Raw genomic sequence first — 17,635 nt, 5'->3', positions numbered from 1 at the left:
CTGGCTCGTATCAGGAGCAACACCCACAGACTGTTCTTAGCATCGTTCCTTCCCTTGTGGAACTGATGATGCAGTCAGAAAAAGAGGGCTGATCTATATTAAATAGGCCATAAATTAGACTTGGTGACATGGAATTAAATGCTAATGTCGAGTGTCATCCATAAATGCTGAAGAGGGTCAACAAGGACAGAGGACCGTAACTGACCAGCAGGTCACTGGCCAAGTCCACCTGAACAGTGACAGCTATAGGCAGCACTCCTCAGCGATGCCAGACGCCAGAGGCCATCGTTCTCTCGAGTCACAGGCAAAAAAATAATTTCTGTGTCTTTTAAAAATTTTTTTTAATGTTTATTTATTTTTGAGAGAGAGAGAAAGAGAGAGAGTGTGAGCAGGGGAGGGGCAGAGAGAGAGGGAGACACAGAATCCGAAGCAGGCTCCAGGCTCCGAGCTGTCAGCACAGAGTCCGATGCGGGGCTCGAACTCACAAACCGCAAGAGCATGACCTGAGCCAAGGTAGGACGCTCAACCCCCTGAGCCACCCAGGCTCCCCAGTTTCTGTATCCTTAAGCCACAGAGAGGTAGTGGCTGACAAATACAATGGGTATGGATTTCCCCTCCCAACTGAGGAACCCAAGCGTTTTCTGCCTGTGTCAGCTCTGGAGAACAGGAGGAGCAGGTAAAGAATGTCCTCTCATTGTCCAGATGAGGGACACGCACCAAGTAAACAAAGGGACCAAGTAGATGAGATTTTAAAAATACTTCTGGTCGCAGCCGCCTTAAGGAGTTCCAAGTGTCACACAATGCAGCTGGAGAGGATGTGTGTTTGGGCAATGATATGGGAGTAGCACCCTAATTGAAATTCTTCCCGTCCCCTCCCAAACTGATTACGCCCGCCAGGAATTTGTTTCATTACAGACTCCTCTTCGCCCTTGTGTACTTTTCTTCTGTTCTTCCCTCTCGCATTTTCCACTCCCGACTCCCACAAGTGTTGTGTGCTCTGCGGGAGCATTTGGGGTGACTCGGATGTTCAGCCCTGCGCAGGGAAGTGTCTTTTGTTGTCCCTCCCCTTCCTTACTGTTTCCTTGCCTCATGCCCACCCCACCCACCACCCCCTGCATCGACCGGTCCTCCTCCCTCACTTGCATTTCCGCCAGCTGGTGGAAGCATGGAAACACGCCCTTGGCACCATCAGGGCCCCCGGGCCAGCCCAAGGCCACTTTCTCTCCTGTGGCCCATACCCTTAACGGTGCAGAAGATCTTTCTTAGCATAAAAGTGTGATTGGATTCATTAATTTTTAAAATGCTAAAGCTTGGGATTCTGTACAGTGCATTTTTGTTAAGCTGAGGGGTGAAGGAACTTTTGAAAGCAAAGCCCAGCCTCTGCCCTGGGTGTTCACATCTTGGCGCTCATTTAGACGGCCACCTGCCATTCCTTTCTGATTTTTCGGTAGGACTCAGTTCCTTCATCTTGACTTACTCTCGTGACTTCGTGACTTCCACCGGACAGACTCGCTGTCACACCACATCCCTTCAGAACTGTCTCCACCCTCCCTTGCCCTACACCCCCCACCACACGTCTGTTCTGCCCACAGAAAGGCTGGACGGCCCAGGGAGTGTCATTGACAAGTCGCAGGTTGCCCCGAAGGTGAGGCGCCCTGATGTAAGCCACCTCCTGAATCTCGATCTCTCTGCAGAAAGCCAGCCGACCTGCACAACCTGGCCCCTGGCACGCATCCGCCCTTCCTGACTTTCAACGGGGACGTGAAGACGGACGTCAATAAGATTGAGGAATTCCTGGAGGAGACCTTGACTCCTGAAAAGTAATGAGCTGCTTATTTCCGAAGCTGATGACGGGCCGGGGGTGGGTCCGTGTTGGAACTAGAAAAAGCACGGCGTTAGCTTTGAGGAGGCAGATGTCCAGCGGAGCCGCATCAATCCAGAGCCTAGGACCCTCTTTGCAACCCCAGAGGGCTACCAATCTCAAAACCGCTCCACAAAGTCCAACTCCAAGGGTGGATACCCCTGTGAACAGGATATGCCTCCTAAGGAGAGCGCCGGGAAGGGTGTCCCCCCTGTCGCCCTAAGTGAGTCCTCTCCAGTTGAAGGGTGTCCCTCTCCATCCCCCTAAATGACTCCTCTCCAGTTCACTTTGCCTGAAAGACCCCAACCGAGGGCAAAGGCTCCCCCATTTTAGAACGAGAGCTGGGAGGCTGACAAAATGTGAATAAGCCAGGAGGCGGTAACCCCGTGACTTAAAACCACACCCAAGTATGAATAGGAGTCACAAACCTGACGAGGTCTGGTTGGAGCCCATATTCAAGGATTAAAAAAGACTGACTCCTCTTCTTTAATCTTTTTTTTTTTTTTTTTTTTGAGAGGGAGAGAGAGTGAGGAAGGGGCAGAGAGAGAGAATCCCAAGTAAGCTGTATAGCTCTTATGCTGTCAGCACATAGCCCGACGTGGCCTCGAACTCACAAACCATGAGATCACGACCTGAGCTGCAAGGCAAGAGTCAGATGCTTAACCCGCTAAGCCACCAGTGCCCCTAGACTGACCCCTGGTCTGAAGTGAGCCCCAGGGGACATGGTAAGGAGGAGATCAGAGGGCTGACTGTAGGCTTGGGTAGACAAGCTGTAAAAGAGGAATAAAGGGAGGAAGGTAAATTCTGAAAATCGATGGAAACTAGACTTGTTGGCTCTACTTCATTGTAATCAGGGATTCAAACAATCACACAGTTTTGTTTTAACTAGAAAAAGATTTCTATAGGCAAGGCACAGACTCCATCCTGTAAGACAGCCACTTAGGAGTTTGAAGCGAAAGTGGTTAGAGCCCATTTTCAGGCTTACGTCGGGGCTGGGGAGACAGGAGGGCAGAGGATGGAAAAGCTGGAGGTGGAGAACTCAATTAGGAGGAGCTACTTGGTATCAGCCCATGGAAGACAGACCAGGTGGCTGAGCTAAGGCAGAGGCAGTGAACTGGGGACAGAGAGGTACGAAGGACCTCAGTATTTACTTAGCACATAAAATAACTGGGATTTGACCACTGGAAATCACCATCTTGCATTTATTTTAAAGTTGTATTTATTTATCAATACCTGTATAGCCCTAACTGTGTGCCCTGCGAGATGGATGCTACAGTTGCCTCATTTTTTTAAGTGTATTTAGAGAAAGAGAGACAGAGACAGAGAGAGTTTTGCACAAGCGAACGAGTGGGGGAGGGGCAGAAAGAGAGGGAGGGAGACAGTCCCAAGCAGGCTCGTCTCACGACCCTGAGATCATGACCTGAGCTGGAATCAAGAGTTGGACACTTAACTGACTTGAACCACCCAGGCGCCCCACCAGTCGCCTCATTTTACATTTGGGGAAACTGAGGCATAGAGAGGTTGAGTAACTTGCCTAAGGTCACGCATCTAACAAGTCACTGTTAAATTAAAACCTCCAGTCACGCTCTGAATAAGCCTTAACATTTCTACATTCCTCCTAAAGGGTGTTCTTTGTCATTCACGTTGGGACAGTTGATTTTTTTTTTAATTTTTTTTTTTCAACGTTTATTTATTTTTGGGACAGAGAGAGACAGAGCATGAACGGGGGAGGGGCAGAGAGAGAGGGAGACACAGAATCAGAAACAGGCTCCAGGCTCTGAGCCATCAGCCCAGAGCCTGATGCGGGGCTCGAACTCATGGACCGCGAGATCGTGACCTGGCTGAAGTCGGACGCTTAACTGACTGCGCCACCCAGGCGCCCCTAGGACAGTTGATTTTCACACTGAGAGCGGAAAGCTGCCTCAAGCCCATTGGAAGCAGCTGAGTGTAGACTTTGACTGAGCTCATTAATTAAATCAGCCATACCTCCCTTCTCAGGACACCAGCCAGCCACTTTGCTGAAAGGGTCCCGAGAAGGCTCAGGGGCCACCCCCCTCCCTTGGGCCTCCCATCTCCTCACTGGTGCTGGTTTGAAATCCCACATGAGACAATACATGCTGTTTGCAATAACTAGACAGGGTTTAGACTTTGCATGGGAGACCCAGGAGGGGATGTCCAGGGCGAAGCTATTTTCTTTGGGAAGTGAGACCCACACTCAGGAGTGACCACTTGCGTCAAGGCCAGTGGGGAACGCGAAATGGAAGCGGTGGGGAGCAGCGGGTCCTACCGGGTCCTCGGCCAGGCCCGTGGGTGGAGGTATGCAGCGCTGGGCTGGGCCTGCGGGGGGCTGCGGCTTGCTCTCCTGGTTCAGTCGTGTGCTGTGACCCCCTCGGATGTTCCCTTTCGGTGTGAAAGGATGACCCAAGGGCCCCTCCTGCACTAGATGCTCACCTTAGCCAGGGTCCCTCTGCCTCAACCGGCTGTGCCTCTCTCCAGACTGTTTCTCTTACTCAGGGGTCTCCTGTCTACATCCATAGTGGGACCAACGGGGCCCATAAGACCCCCGGAGTTACACTCTTCCAGTGCACGTGTACATTCTTCCACGGGAGGACCGTCATCAGATTCGTCATCGTTTCATCCTTCTAAAAAATTTCCATGATCCAACTGGAGCTAAGCGGGGTTGGACGCAGACGCTGCCTCCTCTCTTCCCTGTCCACCCCCATTACCTGTCCCGAGTTCTGCTTCCTCCATGCTCTTTTTGTGCGTCAGTGGTGCCACAACCCACCACACCCAAGTAGCGGAAACTCAAAACTGTTACAATGCCTGTCTCCCGAACTCCACCAAGATGGAGGCCGTAGCGATGAGACCATCAACCCCTCCAGAGCCCCGAGGAGTGTCCTTTAGATGCCTTTCTATGGGTTAGACCGGGGCAGATGCCCCAGTTACCTTCCAGTAAATGCCACCTAGCCGGGACCTCGGCACCACAAAGGGAGACCTGCTATTCTACCCACAACAAGCCGCAAGCCCCCGCTGGCTTCCCGCTGCCTGGACCTGGGAGGCCCCAGGAGAAGTGCAGCCTGCCCCTCTGATTCTCTAGGGGGCAGCAAACCCCCCATAACTGTTCACTGAATGCCGCTCTGCCATGTGTTTTTCATCACACCACTGTTTGTAAAAACTGCCAGAGAGCCAAGGCATTGTGGTAGCCTTTTTCCCCTTAGCTTTATTTTTTAAAGGAAAAAACCGCATGCAAGCACTCCAACCATTTTTTTTTTTTTTGAAATCATATTTGGTATTTGGTCCCACAAAGCATTTGGTGTCAAAAAGAATTCAGGAAGTCTCCAGTAGTTTCTAAATGAGACTCACTTCCATTTCTTCCCAAAGACCGGCCCAGTTAATGCTCAACAGGGAAGCCCCGGGATTAGCGTTGGCGATTGCTGTTGAGGCATGCTGGGCCTCACCTCTCACCTCTGTAGAATGGCCAGGATTCAGAGGATCCAGAACTGAGAGGCAGGAGACCAGACTCTAGCCTCCTGTCTATAGGGCTTGTTTGTATGGCCTTGGGCAAGCCTGTCTCCCATTTTCTCACGAGGGGGTGAAACTACATAGTCTCAGAAATGCCTTTCAGCAGAAGCTCCGTGATCCCATGAGGGTCTCAAAGCGCTTTACCTGAGCTGGTTATTATTTAAAATAACCCTAGTGCATAGATGGCTGTGCTAAGAGGTCAGGAGGGGAAACAGACAACAGAACATGGCGCAGTATGTGGTCAGTCAACTAGCAAGAACGCGTTGGGCGTAAGCAGGATTTGGAACATTGCCAGAATTGGGAAACACTCCGAATTCATGAGTTTAAGAAGTGTTGAGGGATCTCTCACAATAGTGTAAAACAAGAGTGCTTTTTCTCAACCCTCTGGGAAGTAGAGAAGCAGCCTCAGTACCAACGACAGGATGGCACGGTGGCTGAGAGGATGGGCTTTGGGGTCAGAGGGACTTGCGTTCTAATCCACACCACTGGGTTGTGCCACACTGCAGTAACAGATTAGCCACAAAATATCCGTGCAGTTTATTCCTCACTCCAGCAAAGTCCGATGGGGCCATATTGTAGCCTTTGGAGTACGGGACCTCCAAGGCTCCTTCAGCAGAGAAGAAGTAAGAAGGTTCCTACCAAATGTTTTTTATTTTTTATTTTTTTTTAACGTTTATTTATTTTTGAGACAGAGAGAGACGGAGCATGAATGGGGGAGGGTCAGAAAGAGCGAAGGAGACACAGAATCGGAAACAGGTTCCAGGCTCTGAGCTGTCAGCACAGAGCCCGACGCGGGGCTCGAACTCACGGACCGCAAGATCATGACCTGAGCCGAAGTCGGACGCTTTACCGACTGAGCCACCCAGGCGCCCCCTACCAAATGTTTTTAAAAGCCATGGTCGTGAGTGGTTACATCACTTACCCTCTCATCCTATTGGCCAGAATCCAGTCACATGGCCCCAATCTGCCTGAGAGGTAGAAGCTGGGAAATGCAGAGAAGCGTGTGGATATTTAATCTTTCATTCTCAAATCTCTAAACTAATGATCGTAATGTTGATCTCATGGGGCTATCATCGAAGATAATACTTCTTAGCCTAGTGCCTGACATTGAGTAAGAGCTCATTAAATGGCCTCTTGAAGCATTAGAAAGAGAAGCCAGTCTCCCTTTTTGGTGACTGTTTTCCAGATGCAATCATAAGGACCTTTGTCTCAAAACCACAGATCCCAAGGGATGTCTTTTAATGACTAAGCCAGACCCTGTGTACCTCTAAAAATCATTTGCTTAATTAGCAGAGACAAGACAAGCCAGCACACAAAGATCAGAAGAATCAGAAGCATTAACCTGTTTCTCAAGTGAGGATTTGGTGAGGTGAGGAAGCAGAAATAAAGGGAAAGGGAGAGAGGAGGTCCATCCCCTTTTAAGCTGATTAGAAAAAGGACGGTCAACACTCAGCTGTCAGGAGAGACCCTAGAATCAGCTAAGGCCTCTTCATGAGGGCAGGAGAATTGTCTTTCTTTCTCCAGTGTATCCCCAACCCCAGGGACAGACAGGGCCTGCTGGATGCTTAATGCATGTTGGTTTTATTGTATGGGCCCCTTTTGCTCAGTGGCATGGTCGTCTCTGAAGTGAGATGTCAGTTGGGATCCTAAGCTAGTCATAGCACACACACACACACACACACACACACACACACACACACACACATATATGTATATATTTATAGCATATATGTATATTTTTTCCCACTAATATGTACAAAAAAATTCTTCTTATGAGAAGCCAACTGTTTTACATCCCAGAATGAAACTTAGGTGCTTGTCTGAGATGAATGCATTTGAAATACGATCTCTTAAAAATAGAATGGAGAGAAATTGTCATCAGAGCAGGGATCAGCAAACTTGTCTGTAAAAGGCTAGATACTAAGTCTTTTTGGCTTTAGGGGCCATAGAGTCTGTGTCACAATCCTGCTGCTGTGGAGTGAAAACGGCCACTGACAACATGAAATGAACGGACGTGGCTATGTTCTGATAGAGCTTAGGAACGCGGAAATACTATTTTTCATATTATTTTCACATGTCACAAGATACTGTCCTCCTTTTGATTTTTTTCAGTCATTTAAAAATGTTAAAAACTATCCTTAGCTCATGAGAAGTATATAAACAGATATTGGTCTGAGTTTGGCACATGGGCTGTAGTTTACTAACCCTGGAGTTAGAGCAACTCATCATCTTTGATTGTCATTAGACCACATCACAGCCTTCAAAGATGCTTCTATGAATGAAACACTAATTCTTACTTAGCCTTTTAGAGAAACAGAATGTATTCTGTAGCCAGCCCACTTCTAGGCATATACAAAATATGGTATAAATATGGAGCTGCATTGAATGTACTTAACATCCTGGATAGTAGCCTTCTCAAGTCTAGTTACCGAAATCGGTGAGATTTAATATTTGGATACACATTTCTCACAAAGACAAACTTCAAATGGGACAGTAAGCTATGCAGTAAAATCTCAGTAAATCATAGTGCTTAGAAAACTGGACAGTATTACCACCACGGCCCTTTGTTATCTGTCTTAGATTTGGTTCTATCTACCCGTGTTGGGCCCACGCTGATTGTGAAGAAATGGTCACGTTGTTTCAAGTCTGACCGACTGATGGCCTAAAGCAAAGTAAAACAACAAATCCAAACAAATAGTCCACTGAAAATGCATTTTCCAGGCCCTTCTCTCTTTACCTTATCAAGCAAAAACAAAGAGCCCTTGGTAGTTATTAATAATAAAGGCAATCAGTTCTTTTTTTTTTCTTTCAGGATCCCAAATAATGTTTTTTAAATATAATTTATTGTCACTTGGGCCAACATACAGTGTATATGGTGTGCTCTTGGTTTCGGGGTGGATTCCCGTGATTCATCACTTACATACAACACCCAATAAGGCAATCAATTCTAAGAGCATGCCAGATTCCACATCCAAAGGCCAGAATAGGGAAGGTTGATCCTAAGTTCAGTATCTTGGATTACCTAGCATCTTGCAGGAAACGGTGTTGTGCCCGCAGTTATAGCAGATGAATCTGATAATTCCCGGTGTACTCAAGAAGACCTGTGTGCTGAACTTGTTCAGAGCGCCCTCTGCAGGTGAACAGAGAGATTTCATTCATGGTGCTCAGCCAGGCTGGAGGGAGGGCTTTGGGGCTTTAAGGGTAAACAGTAGAGTCCGCGAGAGGCCACAGGACAAGGGCCTTAAGAGCTGGGCTTCCAAAGTGAAACTGCCTGGGTTGGAGTCCCCGCTTTGCTACCTAGCCGTGTGACCTCAGGCAAATTGCTTAACTTCTCTGGGCCTCATTTTTCTCATGTGGAAAATGAGCCCGATAATAGCAAAAGTTTTGTAAAGATAAATGACGAATACACATAAAGGGGCTAGAACAGTGCCTGGCACATAGCAGGCACTCAATACAATGTAGCTTTTGCTGATATCAGAGAAGTGATGTGATTGAATATGAGGAACACTGCTCCAGGGGCAGGCCGGATTCTCAGGGTCCCCCAACCACTTATTATCCATGGGCCCTTGTAATGGCCATTTTACCTCTCTGGTCTCCAGTTGCTTTCCCTGGAAAGTGAGGACCATAATGCCTTCTGTATCTGCCTGACGGCAGAGGGCTGGACCCAGTGACCTTCTGAGGACTCTTCTGATAGCAATATCTGAGATTAAACAGCCGCCTAGCATGGCCCAAGAGTGGACGGTCTTACCTAATGGGCCATTTGAGGAGTGGAAGGAAGGAAGGAAGGAAGGGGAGAGAGAGAGAGAGCGAGAGAGGGAGAGGGAAAGAAAAAGAAAAAAAAGAAAGAGAAAGAAGAGAAAGAGAAAGAAAGGAAAGAAAGAAAGAGAGAGGGAGGGAGGAAGGAAGGAAGGAAGGGGAGAGAGAGAGCGAGAGAGGGAGAGGGAAAGAAAAAGAAAAAAAGAAAAGAAAGAAAGAAAGAAAGAAAGAAAGAAAGAAAGAAAGAAAGAGGGAGGGAGGAAGGAAGGAAGGAAGAGGAGAGAGAGAGCGAGAGAGGGAGAGGGAAAGAAAAAGAAAAAAAGAAAGAGAAAGAAGAGAAAGAGAAAGAAAGGAAAGAAAGAAAGAGAGAGCGAGAGAGGGAGAGGGAAAGAAAAAGAAAAAAAGAAAAAGAAAGAAAAGAAAGAAAGAAAGAAAGAAAGAAAGAAAGAAAGAAAGAAAGAAATAAAGGAAGAAAGAAAAAGAAAAAGAGAGGGAGGGAGGAAGGAGGAAGGAAGGAAGGGGAAAGAGAGAAAGAGAAAAAGAAAAGGAGGGAGGAAGGAAAGGAAGGAAGAAAGGAAGGGAAAAACAGAGCAACAAGTAATTTTTAGAGACTTTTTGGTTCATATGACTTAAAACCTTAAGAGAAATTTAAAAAGTATTTTGCTTTTTAACATGAAGCAGTCAAACAGCGAGCAGTAGCCGGCTATTTATGCAGCGATCACAAAGGTCCACATAACTGTGCAGGTACGCATCTGTCCCCCATCTCCGTCCACCCCTGCCAGGTCGCACACAGAAAACGTTTGTGAAATAACGTTTCTGAAAAATTGGTCTGAATTGGTCACTTGGATGGTGCTGAGGGGGTCAAAGCCGTGGATTCCCACACAAGCAACCTTACCTCGTCCAGTTTTAGAGCCAATAGAAAACAGTCCTAACTCCGGGCTGCCTCATGTATTCTTCTGGCTTCACATGAAAGACTGTGCAGAGGTGAGAGGCTGGATCATTGCAAATCTGTCTCCACGCCTGGAAATAAAACCACTGAAAACACTTGTGCTGTTGGAGGCTGGTGCTTTCCACATCTTTTTCCCTCGCACAAGTAAGAAGTGTGCGAAGGAGGCACACCTGGGGGGCTCAGTCGGTTAAGTGTCTGACTCTTGAGTTGGGCTCAGGTCGTGATCTCATGGTTCATGAGTTCGAGCGCCTGGTCAGGCTGCACGCTCAGCACAGAGCCTGTGCTTGGGATACTCTCTCTCCCTCCCTCTCTGCCCCAACCCCACCGCTCTCTCTCAAATAAGTAAACATTAAAAAAAAAAAAAAAGAAGTGCGTGGGAAGGATATTTCAGAAGAGGACCAACGGTACCCTTTCTTTTGAGAAATGGTTTCCAAGCTTCAGCGGCAAGGTGTTTAGTATCCCCTGGCCCCTGGAATTAATTAGCTCAGTACAGTTAGGATTATCACCACAAGCCTGGCAGTGGCTGGTTATTTTAATATGATTTGGGAAACCTCAAGGACCCACCTGGTGTAGAGACAAACTCCTCTAGAATTTTGATTAGAGTCCTTTTGTTTGTCCACACACTGTTTGGTCATCTCTGAAGAGGGCACGACCCAGGCCCTCTGAAGGGTTTTTCTGGCTCTCTGCCCACAGACTGTGTCCTACCCCGCCCCCCCGCCCCCCCAGGCAACTCTCCCAACCTCACTGGCCTCTGTTTTCTCTCTCTTCTCTGCCCATCCACCCTATAGGATAGGTGTAAGATCCCCCAAAAGATCTGTAGATCAAACTAGAAACAGGGATGTTGCTAGTCATTTGGGGTAAAGGAGCTCCAAGTTCTCACTGATTCTAGAACACCATGTCTTCCCTTCCAGGTACCCCAAACTGGCTGCGAAACACCGGGAATCCAACACGGCAGGCATTGACATCTTCTCCAAGTTCTCTGCCTACATCAAAAACACAAAGCAGCAAAACAATGCTGGTGAGTGGCTCCCTTCCACCCAGAGCCCCTGGCAGCAGTGACCCCTGCCCAGGGCACCTCAGGTACTTAGGCCAGAGAAGCACCTGGAACCCATGCAACTTGCTGTTCGCCCACACCTGTGTCCCCTGTGACAAGGGGCTGTAGATCCTTCTCTTTGTCTAGTGCAAGAGAATGACCCGTGGCCCTTTCTGCTGAATTTGGAGGGAGGGATGCACTTTGTGTTCTGAGCGTGCCTTACCGCACATCATAATGGTCTGCACAGAAGGTTCCTGCCTCGGCCATACCACTGTCCGTTTGTGCCACATTCATAACCCTGCCTGTGTTCTCAGGAGGCCCTGATTGGAACCACATATTCCAACTTCCTTCCAGTCCCTGAAAGCTTGCTCAAGGAAGGAGTTGTGCAGAGGCCATGGTGGGACGGCAAGCAGAGCCTTGCCCTACCGCAAGTGCAGAGGGTGCTGGGGAAGCCACATCTCAAGACCTGGTTCATCCTCCATCTGGCCTTGGCTACAGAGCCCAGGACTAGTTTTCTTATGAGGCCTTCTCGGAGGGGTCCGGGCGCCTCATTTAAGCTCAGTGCACTTTAAGTCCCTCATTTGGCCTTTCCTTTAAGAATTCGCCGAAGCAATTTGAATAGAACTCACACTGAGCGCGGGTAACACTTGAAGAACTGTGATAGGCCCCGGGAGGAAAAAGAAGAAGGATGAGAAAGTTCGCTTGCCTTCAAGGGGGAAAAGGAGCACCTTAAGGGTGGGAGCCTGGAGCCCAGCACAGAGCCAAACAGAGCAGGGGCTTTGTGAATGAGTGGCCATCAGAGGAACACACAGTGGACCCAAGCAAGGTGGGAAATGCTAGACGCTTTAGGAGATCAGAGGAGAAAGGCATCTTTGGGGACAAGGTGACCAGGAGGGGCAGCCATGCATGCAGGGAAAGGGAAGAACATTTTGGCAGGAACAGAGTTGGTGCCGTGGAAAGTAAATATTTTGGTTAACAGTTACTGAGGACCTGGGTGGTAACAGGCACAGACTAGATTCTAGGAAAACCAGAAACGGATACTTTCCCCGTCTTGAAAACCTGGCTGGTGCAGAAGAAAAGGCTTAAATTCACAAAAAGCCAAAGAGCAAGAAAAGAGGCAAGGGAGTCTGAAGAGCTCATTAGCCGCCATGGGGAAGGGGAAGCAATATTTGCCAGAGGGGTTCCGAGCAGGAAGAATGTACCCCAGGGCCTTTGAGAAAGCTGCTTTGAAGGGGTTTCCCCTGGGTCATGACGGTTAAGGGGGAGTCAGTTGGCCGTGACTATAGGGAGGAGGTGATGGGGAGCTGGGAAAGTGCCAGTGACAGAGACTGGGGAGGGTGGCCAGAGCCTGAAGCGTCAGCCCGGGAGGTTGGGTTTTATCCTGTGGGCCACGCCAGCCATTAGACGTGCGTGAAGAGGCGCCCTAAGGAGAGTGGCCTACGGGGAGAAGAGGAAGAAGAAGGGATGTGGAGATATTTTAAACATGCTCCGTGCTCTCGCTTGGCTGAGGCCCTATTTGGAAATGGCATCTGCGCAGATACCATTAGTTAAGGGTCTCGAGATGAGATCATCCTGGGTTTAGCGTGGTCCCTAAATCCAACCACTGGCATCCTTGTAAGAAGGGGAGAGGGCACACAGAGAGCAGGGGGGTGGTTCCTGTGAACGTGGTGCAGAGACTGGAGTGCTGTGGCCAGGAGCCAAGGACGCCTTGGGCCACCACAGCCTGAAAGAGGCAGGAAAGGACTCTCTCCCCCAACCCGCCCCAGAGCCCTGTGAGGGAGTGTGGCCTTGCTGACACCTTGATGGTGGACTTCTGGTCTCTAAAAGTGGGTGAACAGATTTCTGGTGTGGTAAGCCGCCCAGTTTGTGGTGCTCTGTTGAGGGCACGAATGTGGCCCCTCACGGCCGTGTGTGCGAGGGCAGGCCGGGCTTGCCTGGCTGGGGACCCGAGACAAATGAGCCGACCAGTGGTTTGTGCTTGTCCCCCCGGGGCCAGGACTGGCTCTCAGCTCTCAGCTCCGGTTTGCAGATTCTACATCCAGGGCCCTTCCTCTCAGCCACAAATACCTTCCTTCATACTTGTCAAAGCACCCTCGGGAGGATTCTCTCATCCGAGCCCTCCAGATTTTTCAAGTTACAAACAGTATTTACATATTCTCCGTATTTAAAGTTCTTCTATCCCCAAACCCAAAGCAGCAGTTTCCACTGAACATCATGTATCAATTTCTTACAAACGCAACACTCTCCAATTTTCATTGTTTCCACTTCTTCTCTTTCACCCTGTTTTTCTCTGGGTCGGGTTTTGCCCTCCTGACTCCTTCTCCCCCTGACTCATTTGCGCATTTCAGGGCTCCGGCATTTCTGCTGTCCCAGGGAGCCCATCCCCTTCATGGCCCTTTGTGCTGGTCTCTCATCCTGCCTTGAGCTAGATGCCAAGCATTTGTTCCTCCCCTGTCACCATAGCTTGGCCACCCCCACCCCTGCCCTTTTCCTTTCTTTTTCCTTCCCTCCACCCTTATCCCCGAGTTACGGTCTACTGGGTCCAAAAGTTCTGAGGCTTAGCAAGCCAGAAGCCAAGGCAGAGAGTAACACCATGGTCCACCCCATGCGGCCCCTTAACCTGGAAGACGGTCCACACCCCTCTCTGCTTTATCCCAGCTGTGGCAGGCAGCCCCTCGTGACAACTTCAGCAAGAGACCCCCGGCTTCCTCCGACATGCCTTCCTATACCGCTTTGCCATTTTTCTCTCTGGATCTTCAGCTCTGCATCTATTTCTTCAATGTCCTGTCTTCTGATTGGCCCTTATATGTTTTCAACTTTTTTTTTTCTCTTGAAAAAAGCCTTCCCTCCCTCCCCTCTGGCCCACCCAATACCTCTCAGACCCCAAATATACAAGGGCCATGGCTTGTTCCTTTCCTGCCCTCATGACATCAACGTGTGAAAAAACCCAATACTGTGACATCGTCTGCATGCTGGGTCATCTCTCCACTCCCACGGTGGATACAGGGACTGCCATTCAAAATTTCCCTGTTTCACACAACATTAAAAGTCCCCAGCTACTGAGACCCAGACCCAATCCAGGGGAGCCATCCCCAGCTAGCACACAAGAGAATTCCCCCCAGTTTGTACACACAGTCATTTATTCACTCAGCAAACAGATGGCATGGAGTGGCCACAAGTCAAAGCTAATGTTTCAAGAGCTTTCCTTGGGGCCCCTGGGTGGCTCCGTCGGTTAAGCGACCGACTTCAGCTCAGGTCACGATCTCACGGTCCGTGAGTTCGAGCCCCGCGTCGGGCTCTGTGCTGACCGCTCAGAGCCTGGAGCCTGCTTCGGATTCTGTGTCTCCTTCTCTCTCTGACCCTCCCCTGTTCATGCTCTGTCTCAAAAATAAATAAATATTAAAAAAAAATTTTAAAGAGCTTTTCTTGTATGCCAGGCACTGTACTAGGCTCTAGAGTTGTGAAGACAGATGAGACAAAGTCTTTGCCATCAGTGAGCTAACCAGGGGCTGTAAAACATATAAACAGGAGATTGCTGGCCAGGGTTGGAATTCTAGGTCTGCTGCGTCTAGCTGCACAACCTCACTAGAAAGACTTCTCTCAGAGCCTCTGTTTCTGCATCTGTGAAATATACTTTTTTTTTAAATTTTTTTTTTTAACGTTTATTTATTTTTGAGACAGAGAGAGACAGAGCATGAACGGGGGAGGGGCAGAGAGAGAGGGAGACACAGAATCGGAAGCAGGCTCCAGGCTCTGAGCCATGAGCCCAGAGCCCGACGCAGGGCTTGAACTCACGGACCACGAGATCGTGACCTGAGCCGAAGTCGGACGCTTAACCGACGGAGCCACCCAGGCGCCCCGAAATATACTTAATAATACTTTCAATGTCTTCATGGCCACAGGAGGCAATTAATAGCATATCCCAGGTTTGTAATGCAGACTCATTTGCTTTATCAGTCGGTGCCTGTAAATCCTTTAGCACCGTGCCTGACCCGTGGTAAATGCTCATCGAATGTTCACTTTGGGTCTCACTGCTAATTGAACAAAATGAGACCAACACGAATATCGGCATCAGACGCTACCGCCTTAGCTCATACTCCCACTACCCGCAACCAGCACGTTCAAATCTCCGGCTCGGGTCAGCTCACTTCCACTTGTTTCAGTGTTTCCCATTTTCTTGTTGCATTTCCCTCCTCTCCGCAGGACACGTCAAAGAGGGTCCGTGAGGGGCGCTTGGGTGGCGTAGTCGGTTAAGCGTCCGACTTCAGCCAGGTCACGATCTCACGGTCCGTGAGTTCGAGCCCCGCATCGGGCTCTGGGCTGATGGCTCAGAGCCTGGAGCCTGTTTCAGATTCTGTGTCTCCCTCTCTCTCTGCCCCTCCCCCGTTCATGCTCTGTCTCTCTCTGTCCCAAAAATAAATAAACGTTGAAAGAGGGTCTGTGAGCTGGCTCCACCTGTTACACCTTCAGGATTGTTACGTTTGACCCCGAAGCCCTGGTCCTGTGCTCTGTCAGGTTGTCTATCACTGCTCAGCCTCCTCCTTCTGTGATTACCCGATCCTGGTCTCCTTGGTCTGCTGAGACCTGATTCCACCTCCACGCCCTCCATGCTCCCTTTCCAAACTTGTTCTTTACTCCGCTTAAAGGTAGCACTGACTTCCTCAACAGAATGGCCCAAGGCCCCCCATGGAGTAAGGTCCTACGAGAGCTTACTTTCTTATCACTTGGGATCCCCACTGCCACCCTGGTTCGTGGGGGAACCAAGGACCCTACAGGCAACGGTGTGGTGGTTCCAACTTGCAGCCTCTGGCATCGGCTGCCTGGGCTCAGACCCCAGCTTCGCCTCTCTTCTTGCTGGCCTTGTGACACTGGGCCTATCATATCAACTCTGTGTGCCTCGGTTTCTCATCTGTAGAATAGGCGCAATAATTGTACGTACCTCAGGTTATATATAACTATATTATTTTGATTACAATTACACATAGTTAAGTCCATGAGTGAGAAGAGGGGAGCACTAGGGACAACATGAAGGATCACCCATACTTATGGGAGGGCAGCAAGAGAGGAGTCAGGGAGGAAGGTTAAGGTCTAGCCAGGGAGTAAAGAAGGAAGCTAGGAAGGGTAGAAGACGGAAAAGATGCTGAAGATGAGGAAGGAAAGTTTGTTTTTTTGAAGTTTATTTTTTTATCTTGAGAGAGAGAGTGAGCAGGGGAGGGGCAGAGAGAGAGAGAGAGAGGGAGGGAGAGAGAATCATAAACAGGCTCCACACTGCTAGTGCAGAGCCCGATGGCAGGCTCAAACCCACGAACCATGAGATCATGAGCTAAGTCAAAATCAAGAGTCTGGACGCTTAACGGACTGAGCCATTCAGGCGCCCCCGTTTGTTTGCTTTAAGAGTGATCCGTGGTATGAAATGCGGTGCACAGGGTCACGGGAAGCCTCGTTGTCGCACACGGCTGCCTGGAACAGTCCTTGGGCGGCTTCTCTGGATACATCCCCTTGGCCTGCAGCTGCCCATGTCTCAGATCCTACACCACCAGAGAGAGTCTGGGCTGGCCAGAGGAGCAGGGCCCTTCTCCTTTGGCGGGGAGGGGAGGTCTGCACAGGAGGAGACCATGGGGGAATGGGATCCAGAGCTCACCGGGAGGGAGCGCTCGTGGCCTGAGAAAGGACATCTCAGGATGGAGAGAGCAGCACTGGGCTTGGATTCGGCTGTAGGAGCCCCTGCTCTGAGCCCCTGCACGGTGCATTTTCAATCCAGCAGGGGCAAGTAGCTGGTTCAGTATGGAAGGTTTACAGCAGAAGGACCAGGGGAAGGCGCCAGCTTTGGCCATCCCATCTTCGGCACACCTGGTGACCCACCTGGTGGTGAGGTGTGACCGGCGGTCAGCTCTGTCCCCACCCCGATTGCCATGCTGCTTCCCCGAGAGGCAGAGTGCAGCGGTGGCCTGGCCTCCACCCTCAGGCCTCCACGCTTGGGCCTACATCGCTCACGTCCTCCACCTCTCTCTGCAAGTGTTGCCTCCTGGACTTACTGCTTTCACCCTCCTCTGAGATGCCACCGCCACACGTGGAGGTCCGGTGACCTGGCGGCAGCCCCGACCCACAGCTCTGGCTCTCCTGGCTCCCGTACCCCATCCTGCTCCGGCACCATGCCACGGGGACATCGCTGCCTCTCTGGTTGTCCCTTCCCTTGAAGGGTTTCTTTTACACCCTCCTTAAACCTGTCTCCCTCACTCTGTCTTCTCCAAGAGGACCTGGGCTTTTCTCTCTGAATACCCACCCGTCTTCCCTTTTGCATTCCGAACCTTCAAACTGCCATTTCAAGACTCTAAAAATCTCTGCCCAACCCCTGGGCTTTCAAGAAACTCATTTTCGCTACTTACCCTAATCTGGGGGTAAAATACTATATTTAAAAAAAAATTTTTTTTTAACATTTATTCGTTTTTTGATAGAGACAGAGTGTGAGTGGGGGAGGCGCAGAGAGAGAGGGAGACACAGAATCCGAAGCAGG

At 49.7% G+C, this 17,635-nt stretch overlaps 1 protein-coding gene across 1 annotated transcript in view; it reads left to right on the top strand.

The window, feature by feature from the left end:
- Positions 1-17,635, top strand: part of CLIC5 (chloride intracellular channel 5) — a 106,174-nt gene that overhangs the window by 58,436 nt on the left and 30,103 nt on the right. Inside the window, exons 3-4 of the mRNA XM_011282370.4 lie at positions 1,695-1,820; positions 11,000-11,106. Of these exons, the coding sequence (XP_011280672.1) occupies positions 1,695-1,820; positions 11,000-11,106 (233 nt within the window). The remainder of the gene's footprint in view (positions 1-1,694; positions 1,821-10,999; positions 11,107-17,635) is intronic.

This window comes from Felis catus, chromosome B2 (genome assembly GCF_018350175.1).
Source record: "Felis catus isolate Fca126 chromosome B2, F.catus_Fca126_mat1.0, whole genome shotgun sequence".
NCBI lineage: Eukaryota > Metazoa > Chordata > Mammalia > Carnivora > Felidae > Felis > Felis catus.
This window is presented reverse-complemented; position numbering and strand designations above follow the sequence as displayed.